This window comes from Arachis duranensis, chromosome 6, assembly GCF_000817695.3.
Source record: "Arachis duranensis cultivar V14167 chromosome 6, aradu.V14167.gnm2.J7QH, whole genome shotgun sequence".
Lineage (NCBI taxonomy): Eukaryota > Viridiplantae > Streptophyta > Magnoliopsida > Fabales > Fabaceae > Arachis > Arachis duranensis.
In genome coordinates, this window is record NC_029777.3 from 81,545,271 (window position 1) to 81,555,952 (window position 10,682).

The window sequence follows — 10,682 nt, forward strand, 5'->3', positions numbered from 1 at the left end:
AATGAAGGCGAACACGACGGGGATTGAGCAGAGCGAAATGGTGCCGGCTAGTCGCGCAATGATTTGGTCTTGGCGCAAGAGAATCAAGATTGGGGTGGTGAAGATGAAGATGGGAACAAGTATGAGTGCTGTTAAAAAGAGGAGTATCCATGATTTTTGCAGAAAGAGCCCCATTCTGCTGTATTGTTTTGCACCGTATGCTTGTCCACAAAGTGTTGACAGTGCACTCGCCATTCCTAACTATCAATTCACATATCCAACACTATTTATTAGTTAAAATATATCAAATAATTCAATAACTTTAATTATTATATTTACAAATAAATATCATTTTATTAAAAAAAGTTTTGAGAATCAACATTGTAGACAACATTTAATAATCAATACAGAAAAATATATAAAACTTTTAAAATTAAGAATATTTGAAACTCAAATAAAAAAATATTTAAAATTCAAACTCAATAAAAACTCATTTTTAGTGAATTTTACAATAAATTTATGGGTTCTTCTTTTTTATTTTTGGTCAAGTTATATTAGGGAAACTCAAATTCAAAATCTCTCATTTGGAGAAGGGAATATATGTCATTTGAGTTACGGTTTAAAGCTCAAATTTATATACACACCCGCCCGAATTATAAAAAAAAAAGTTTACTTGAACTAATAAAGTGATTTTTAATAAAACAAAATCTAGTGATAAACATTAAGTTCAAATATAAATATTGTATGGTATAAAAACAAAAAAGAGTTACAAGAGAATTAAAATGTGATTGTTAACTACTATTGATTAAAAAAAAAAACTACATAAAATTTCCTTTTCGTTTTGCATTCCAGTAACAGGGTTTAAATTAATGATAGCTAGCTGAAAGCAAGGTAGAGAAAATCGAAATTTTACGTAAAATTAAAAAAATAAATTAAAAATATAAAACGTAAAATTTTAATAAAATTTAAATTATAAAATTGTCAGATTTAGTACAAATTTCGTAAAATCGATAAACTCATTTAAAATTGTAATATTCGAAGATTTTAAGAGTTAAATTGAGATTCTAATTACTATAGCTGAAAGTTAATTAAATCCATTATATTGATAAAAAAAAAGAAAAAGAAAAAAGGAATGAAGAGTGGAAATTTTGTGAATATTTACCAGAATGCCATTGGCAAACCTAACGACAATAGTGAATACAAGTGCAAAGGCAGCTAGTTCCTTTGATCCAACATGACCAATAAATGCTTGGCTAATTATATTGATCCCAAACGTTGAAAATCTTGTGAATATGGCTGGGAATGCCACAACCCACATTGCCTTGCTCTCCTTCCATGTCTTCTTCATTAATGTCAATTCCTCCTCCTCTTCTTCGTCTTCTTGGGGATTATCATTATTATTATTGCTAATAATGGATCTGATATTCTTGTACTTAATTGTGGGGGTTAACCAGTTAAGCAAGAGTTTAGGATAATCAATGAAAAACCCCATTTAAGATTTCGGTAATGGCAAAATATGGATTGTTGTCTTAGTTGAAGAATGATGATAAAATATATAACAAGGAATGTTCAAGAGTTTGAATAGAAGTGTGATGAGATATTTGTGGGGGTTCTAGCTAAATATGTGTAGATTAATTAGGAATTAGAATTGTGGTGTCATTTTCTAATTGGTGCCAATGGGGCAAATAAAAAGCCTAAGGAAATCAAACAATTAGAATATATTATTGCACCCGAGTCTCACGAATACATGAGAAGTGATGGGATCTTTAATAATTTTCCTTTGAATATATATATGACATTGTCATCATATACTACTAATTTAGCAAGTGTTCTATTCTTAAACAACAATCAATAAAGAAAAAATTCCTTCCAAGAGTATTCAAAAAATCCTCCTATTTAAGAGTTTGAGATCTCATACATGTATATGGAATCGACAGATTGGATAACTAGGTATATTATTCAACTTCACTTCCATGCCTAGTGAAATATTTTACTAGACATATCATCTCTAACCTTGCTTTCCGACCTTGATATTTTTTGTATTTTATTCTCGAACAATTAAGTAAAATTTGATTCTTAAGTGAAAAAAAAAAAGTACACTACAAAAAAATATTAATTCAAGTACACTTAAAAAGTGTAGTCAAAAATAAAAAAATGATGCCTTAGACAAAGGTTATGCTTTTTAGGATTCGAAAACGCTTTTGTGGGATGTTTATACCAGCGTTGTCTATTCTCAAAGGCTACGCTTTTTTGTATATCAAAGACTACGCTTCTGGCCTTTGAGAATAAGGTGCGCTTTTTAAGTGATGCTGTTCAGGATTAAAGGTTACATTTTTCAACACTAATTGTTACCAAAATAAGCTACACTTTTCCTTATTTATATTTTTAATTAAATGAGTTAAATTATAAAATAAAATTAAACACATAATTATACTAAATAATTTCTTTAAATAATAAAAATTATCCTTACACAATTTAAGGACATAATCTTAAGAAGCAATTAACAATTAAAATATAACATAAGATAATTTTAAGTCACATAAAACTTATATCATATATCAATTAAAATAATGTAAAGTTTGCATTCTGTATCCGAAAAGAGCTTAACAAGCAGAAAATCGTTAATCTTCCAATCTTGGCATAATGACTAAAAAATGTTCTCAAGCGCCTTCAGATTCTTCTCGAACACATCTTTTTCATGCTGATCTTTATCATCATCAAAAAAACTCTTGACCTTAACAATTGTATTAGTGATTATTCTCTTGTTCATTTTCGGCGGGACTGCTGCAAAAATACTTGCACTTCTAAAAAGTATAGACAAAAAAAATTCTTCTAAAGGTTCACAAAAAGAGTGTAAATAGAAATTAACTAAACTAAAATAGTAAAATTACAAATTGAGTTGAAATACTAAAATATATATGATCATCATATTAATTGTGGAATAAATGGACAAAGAAAAAGAAATTAATTACTGAATATAGCATTCCCCATCTTCACTCCAAACAGCCTGAACTTTATTACCAATAGGATATTTATCACCCAAACCAATCCCAGCATTATTTATCAACAATTCACTATGGACAAGAAATACACAAATGAGATGATACACTAAATTACTTTGCCACTACCAACAGGACCTATAACAAGTTGTGCATAAACCATAACGCTTTTGTATAATTCGAATCCTGAGCAATCTTCCCTTACCTCTGTGAAGCTCAGGAAGTTGAAAGACAATTAACAGCACGAAAGGAATCAAGAATTGCAACAACAATGTAAGCAGTGCATCAAACAACAATGGAAATCAACAATTTCAGGAAACCAAAATATAGAATTCATATTCTGCAGTTATCAAATACCAATTACTAACATAAGAAAATATAGAGTGAAAGATATACCTATTATACAATGGAATTTAGCAAGTTGAAGACAATAACATAATGCAATGAAAATGAGAATAACACAAGATCATAATAAAACTAGAGAGTGGGTTTTATTTGCTGATCACTGTGGAGAAACATTAGTTTGAGGCATTGAATGGGCAATCTTTTCCTTTACCCAGTGATGTCACAGTCCTTTTAGCTAGCACTCACACTACAATAGAGGCGCTACTTTGCGGCAGTGTTTTTTATGATTAGCAGCGGTTTTAAATCGCCGCAAAATTAAATGCCGGCGGCTAACGAAAACGCCCTGGATATTGGCGCCGGAATTAGGTTTTGCGGCAGTTTCTAACAACTGCTGGTATAACCGCCGCTAAATCAATATTTTGCGGCATTCAGTTAAAAAACTGCTGCTAAATACAAGTTCAACGATTTCGCGTATGTTTACTGGCGGTTACAAACCGCCGCTATTTAACACATTTTTTAAAGTTTGCGACTATTTGGCGGCAGTTTTACAACCGCCGCTAATTTCAATACAAATTTAAAAAAATTGGATTTTCCTTTTAAAAAACGCTGATGTTTTATTTAATTTTAAAGATACGTTTTTTTTGGCCTTTTTTGAATTTGTTTAATACTATAAATCTTAATATTTTTCCTTTATTGAATCTAAACTTGTGACAAAAATAACAAAATTAACTGAAAAATAAAATAATATATTTATCATTTGTGTTACCATGTCTTGCCTTGAAACTGCCAGAGATACATTGGTGGCAGCATCTTTGAAAAAATCAAAATTCTCTCTAAGTCAGAGCCAAAACAAGTAAACTACATGATCAGAGAAGAACATCATCTATACTACTTCAAAGAGATCATCATTCATCAAGAATAAAATTATCAACTACTACATAAACATGTCAATAGTGTCTCTAACAAAAAAAACCAACCTTTCACCCACACCTCTTTTTACAGTCAATTCCTAATTCAGCTTTGTTCTCCCGGTGAACCTGAAGTGTAGAAAGAATATGAAGTCATTTTAATTTTTTAAAATGCAAATTAAATTTGGAGTTGAAATCTTAGATACAATGATGGTGATGATGACTTACTTGAATTAAATCCATGTAGTTCATTCTGTACAAGTGATCTCCGGAAAGAATCAATACATCCTCAATGTTCTTTGTTCTTGGATCCTACAACAAATAATCATTGTCATTAATTAAAAAATGGAACTAACGACACTTTGTATACCATATGTCAACAGAACAACATATATAGCACATACAAAGTTTTATATTCTCTGTCAACAAGCAAGCAATTAGAGTATATGTGTTAGGATTAATACATGAAATAAAGTACATGATAATGAAATAGCTTAGCATCTTAAATAGCCAGTGAAACTACCTTACAGTTATAGCATCAGCAGTATTCTGAAACCAACTTTGACCCTTATAAGGAAAAAAGAACTAAAGTTGTGAGTGTTTAACAACTAAACTAATAAGTTTAGGAAAAAAGAAAACAAACAATAACAGCAGCTATAAACACCACAAATTGAATAGCATCCTATTTCTTGTAATATGAAAAGTAAGGATATCATTTTAGAACATGAAAACTCAAGGAAAAATACAAGTTTGAAAAATAATTAAATAAGTTCTCAAGGAGATATCCACTTATTGAAATTATCTTCTATTTAGAATGCAATGCAAAAATTATAGCACAATAACTTGCAAAATTGCAATTGATAATTATACAAGTACTGCAAGTTGCAATAGACTTGAATGAAATAAACTATAACAAGCAAAACTGGACAACACTTTTTAAAATTACAGAATGACACTTTCTTTGGCATGCACAATAGAAAATAGAGCTGTCAATGAGGGAACAAAGGAATCCATCAATATATAAGTAGCGATTCATGAGATGCACCCAAAAATAAAAGGGAAAAAAAGATATTAAGCTAGTTATTAGTACTAAAGTTAAGCTATTTCTAACTTTATGGAAAAAATGTAATAAAGCAGGGAATGAAAATAATCGATGCACATGATTCGACTGAAGTTAAGCTGAGCTGAACCTTATGGCTATCGATTGATAATGTAAGTGTGTAACAGAGTCCCAGGAAAAGGATGGTTGGGGACCTTATTTCAAATAGTTACTTCCATAATATTATTAAAACTAAATCAAACATTATTGAAACCGAATCAATCAAATAACTTTTTTATTTATTTACTCTAACTATCAATTTCAATATAAAGCATACAATAAATAAAAAAAAAGTAGTACCTTCAAATCCCTAACTCTAAATAGCAACAATTAACCCCAATTAATAGAAGATTAGGCAAATTATGAATCAAAATAACCTGAATCAAAATTCTGAACCAAGAATGAAAGCAAGAAAGAAATATGTAGAAGAACGAACCAGTGATAGGGGAGAGGCCGTGATAGCTCAGATTGGCGCAGGGGGAGGAGGGTGTAAGGGTTTCACGCACGATCGAGGAGATGGAAGAGTTCGACGCCGGTGAGAGAAGGACGGAGGGCAGCCGCGCGACTCCACAACCACACAAATGCGCAGGGTGAATCGGAGATTAGGGATTTCAGACACCGTGGATAAGGGAGTATGGATTTCAGGCAATGTGCAGGAGAGTCGAAAGCTTGACACCGGAAAGAGGAGGATGGATTAGCGATGCACGGTGGAGCAGCAATGCCAGGGTTTCGTGCGCTCCCAATCTCACTTTACGGATTTTTGCAATATTGGGAGAAATGAATGGTTATAAGATAAAAAGAGGCAAAATAAAAATTGAATTATGATAAAGATCCAAATTAGCGGCATTTCTTGACGCAGTCGCCACCGATGGTGCGGCACATGAAGGATTGGTACTTCTGCAGAGATGTTTTGCGGCGGTAAGCTGAGCGGCCAGCAAATTTTTGCAGCTATGTTCCGTGTCTCTTGTAGTGTCACTTCAGATTTGCCACTGCTCCCCTTCCTCTTAATGAAAATCCCAAAAGAAGCTCTTGATGAGGGTAAAAAAGATGCATGTTTTGTCCTAACTAAACAGAATCAACTTGCTTTACTTGTAATCAAGCATTTCTTATAGTTGTCTCGTGCAAAAAGTTAAATTAAAATAAAATATTGGTGATAAATAATGTCCAAATACATACAATTCTTAATTTACCAAAGTTCTAAAAGTGGATAACAGCAACTAGTAGCTTGCTATTCTTGTACACTTCTTGATTTAACAGTGTTCTTTCCATGTCTTCATCATCAATCATAGGGTGATACAGAGTCTTAGGCTCAGTAATTTTCTACCTCACGGGTTTGGTTGATTCAATTTCTACAATGTTAGCCTCTTCCCATCTTACGCTTGATCTGCAATGTGATGACAAATGAAATATTCAGATATTAAGACTTAGCTATTCATTCCACAGGAATAGAATTCTTAGCTCACCAGATACACAAATTACAGTAATTCGAACAATGGATTCTAGCTTATACTACGAAGACTCTGATTAAGGAATCTAAGAGATACTCATTCAATCTAATATAGAATGGAGGTGGTTGTCAGGCACGCGTTCATAGGTTGAGAATGGTGATGAGTGTCACGGATCATCACCTTCTTTATATTGAAGTGCGAATGAATATCCTAGATAGAAACAAGCGTATTTGAATAGAAAACAGAAATAATTGCATTAATTCATCGAGACGCTGCAGAGCTCCTCACCCCCAACAATGGAGTTTAGAGACTCATGCCGTCAGAAAATACAAAGTTTAGATTTAAAATATCATGAGGTACAAAATAAGTCTCTAAAAGTTGTTTAAATACTAAACTAGTAACCTAGGTTTACAGAAAATGAGTAAACTAAGATGGATAATGCAGAAATCCACTTCTGGGGCCCACTTGGTGTGTGCTGGGGCTGAGACTTGAGCTTCTCACGTGCCTGAGCTGTTTCTGGAGTTAAACGTCAGGTTGTAACCTGTTTCTGGCGTTCAACGCCAGAATGCAACATGGAACTGGCGTTAAACGCAAGTTTACATCGTTTATCTTCGCATAAAGTGGACTATTATATATTGCTGGAAAGACCTGGATGTCTACTTTCCAACCCAATTAAGAGTGCACCAATTGGACTTCTGTAGCTCTAAAAAAATCCATTCCGAGTGCAGGGAGGTCAGAATCCAACAGCATCAGCAGTCCTTTTTTAGCTTGAATCAGATTTTTGCTCAACTCCCTCAATTTCAGCCAGAAAATACCTGAAATTACAGAAAAATACACAAACTCATAGTAAATTCCAGAAATATGAATTTTGCCTAAAAACGAATAAAAATATACTAAAAACTAACTAAAACATACTAAAAACTACATGAAATTACCCCCAAAAAGCGTATAAAATATCCGCTCATCACAATACCAAACTTAAACTTGTTGCTTGTCCCCAAGCAACTAGATAAATAAAATAGGATAAAAAGAAATCAAGAAGCAATAATATCTCAGAGTTTTAAGTGAAGTTCAGATTCTACTTAGATGAGCGGGACTAGTGACCAGATACATAAATGCCACAGACACATAACTGGGTGAACCTTTTCAGATTGTGACTTAGCTTTGCTAGAGTCCCCAATTAGAGGTTTCCAGAGTTCTTAAGCACACTCTTTTGCTTTGGATCACGACTTTAACCACTCAGTCTCAAGCTTTTCACTTGGACCTACATGCCACAAGCACATGGTTAGGGACAGCTTGATTTAGCCGCTTAGGCCTGGATTTATTTCCTTGGGCCCTCCTATCCATTAATGCTCAAAGTCTTGGATCTTTTTTACCCTTGCCTTTTGGTTTTTAGGGCTATTGGCTTTTTCTACTGCTCCTTCTCTTTTTTTTCACTGCTTTTTCTTGCTTTAAGAATCAATTTCATGATTTTTCAGATCAACAATAATATTTGTCTTGTTCATCATTCTTTCAAGAGCCAACAATTTTAACATTCATAAATTTTAATATAAAAAATATGCACTGTTCAGGCATTCATTCAGAAGACAAAAAGTATTGCCACCACATATAAATAATTAGAATTTTCCTTATTAAAAACTCGAAAAAATATTGTCTCTTTATTCTAAAAATCTACTATTTTATTCATGTTTGATGATGATGAGAAAAATAAATTATAGCTTAATTGGAGATAAAATCAAAATAGATATACTAATTACTATTACTCATATATAACTTCTAAGGTAAATTCCTAATAAGAACAATTATCACAGAGTTAAGGCTAAGATTAGGACTCAACAACCTTTATTTTGAGAGGTGGATGCTCCTTTAATCTGTGGGGTGCTTGGCCCTTCAAGAGACAGCTTCTGATGCTTCAGTTGCTTCAGTTCACGCCCTTGCTCTTCTTGTTCCCTAAGCAGTTTGCAAAGCATGATATTTTGATTTTTCTATTCTTCTTTTAGTTGCTCCATAGCTTCTTGCAACTTGGTGACAGATGCTTCAAGACGCTCCCAGTATTCAATTTGAGGGATTTCCAGGAGAAACTCCTGTACTTTCCTCTTGATGGGGTCGTCTTGCACTTGTTGTCCTTCCATTGACTTTTTTGTAATTGGTCGTTTAACTGAGATATACTCAGTCACTCCCATCTTCACCCCAGCATCTTTACATAGCATAGAGATTAAGCTTGGATAAGCCAATTTGGCATCTTTGGAGTTCTTGTTTGCAATTGTGTAAAGTTCACAAAAAATCAGCTGATGAACTTCCACTTCTTTTTTCATTATAATGCGATGGATCATTACTGCTCTTTTGATGGTGACTTCAGAGCGGTTGCTAGTGGGCAGTATAGAACGCCCAATGAAGTCCAGCCAGCCTCTGGTGACTGGTTTGAGATCTTCTCTCTTGAGTTGATTTGGGACACCCTTTGTGCTAGTTGTCCACTTGGTTCCAGGGAGGCATATGTCCTCTAGAATTTCATCCAAGCCCTTATTTGTTCTCATCATTTTCCTATTAAAGGAGTCTGGGTCATCTTTCAGCTGAGGTAGCTTAAAGATCTCCCTGATTTTGTCAGGGTGGAGGTGAACAATCTTCCCTCTGACCAAAGTCCGATAGTCATAGAAGGCGGTTCCAGCTATTCTCTGCCAGTCTGTTTGTCACAGATTAGAGTAGAATTCCTGAACCATATTTCATCCCACCTTTGTTTCAGGATTAGCTAGGATTTCCCAGCTCCTGTTTCGAATTTGCTCTTGGATCTCTGGATATTCATCTTCTTTCAGATCAAATTTAACTTCCGGGATCACTGACCTTAGACCCATTATTTTGTAGTAATGGTCTGAATGTTCTTTGGTTAAGAACTTCCCTTGATTCCAAAGTGGTTTTGAAATATTCTCTTTCTTGCCTTTTGGAGTGATTTGTTTTCCCTTAGGAGCCATGATCTTAGTGGGTATTGGTTTAGTGATCACGGATAAACACGCCAAACTTAGAAGGAGAGCCAATTTCGAATTGTGGAGGAGAGGAGGGAGGCCGATTGTAGATTTAAAGGGAAGAGGGGTGGATTTTCGAAAATTTTGAAAAAGATCGGATAGAAGATATGATTTGTAAAAGATAAGTATGATAGGAAAAAGATGTAATTTAAAATTGAAAAGTTATGAAAGATATTTGAAAAAGATAAATCTGAATTTTGAAAAGAAGATATGATGAGTTTAAAAAGATTTGAAAAGAATTTAAAAAGATTTGAAAAGAATTTAAAAAGATAATTGAGTTTTGAAAAAGGTTTGAAAAGATTTTGAAGAAAAATTAAGAAACATGTTTAGGATTAAAAATTTTTGGAATTGAAGTTGAAAGATGAAAGTTTGTAACATGTTTATGCAAGAAATCATGAATTGAAACATGAAAAATGGAAAAAATTTGAAGTGAAAATGAATTTACCTCCTCCCCACAATCCAAGCGTTAAACGCCCAAACACTACATGTTTTGGGCGTTTAACGCCCATTTGTAGCTTCTCCTGGGCGTTTAACGCCCAGCTGTAGCATCTGGCTAGCGTTAAACGCCAGAAAATCCTTTATCACTGGCCATTTTTCTGAACGCCCAGGATGGTGCAAATCTGGCATTAAACGCCCAGAAGTTGCTTCTTCCTAGCGTTTAACGCCCAGATGGCTATCTCTACTGGCGTTAAACGCCCAGTAGATGCTCCTTTTGGGCGTTTAACGCCCAAAACAGCTCTTACTGGCTTTTTCACACCAGTGAGCTTCTTTTTGCTGTTTTATCCTCTGAATCCTTCTGTAACTCTATGAACTCATGCAATTGCTATTTTACTTTGAAGATAATTAGTATGAACCTGTAAAATTCAATTAATTAACAAATAAACTTT

The 10,682-nt window shown here is 33.7% G+C and overlaps 1 protein-coding gene across 1 annotated transcript in view; it reads right to left on the bottom strand.

Annotated features, from left to right (window-relative positions):
* Positions 1 to 1,351, bottom strand: part of LOC107494177 (protein DETOXIFICATION 21-like) — a 12,499-nt gene extending 11,148 nt beyond the window's left edge. The window contains 2 exon segments of the mRNA XM_052251381.1: positions 1 to 240; positions 1,142 to 1,351. The exon segment at positions 1 to 240 is cut by the window's left edge and continues 3 nt beyond it. Of these exon segments, the coding sequence (XP_052107341.1) occupies positions 1 to 240; positions 1,142 to 1,327 (426 nt within the window). The 5' untranslated portion in view covers positions 1,328 to 1,351.
* Between the last annotated feature and the right edge of the window lie 9,331 nt (positions 1,352 to 10,682).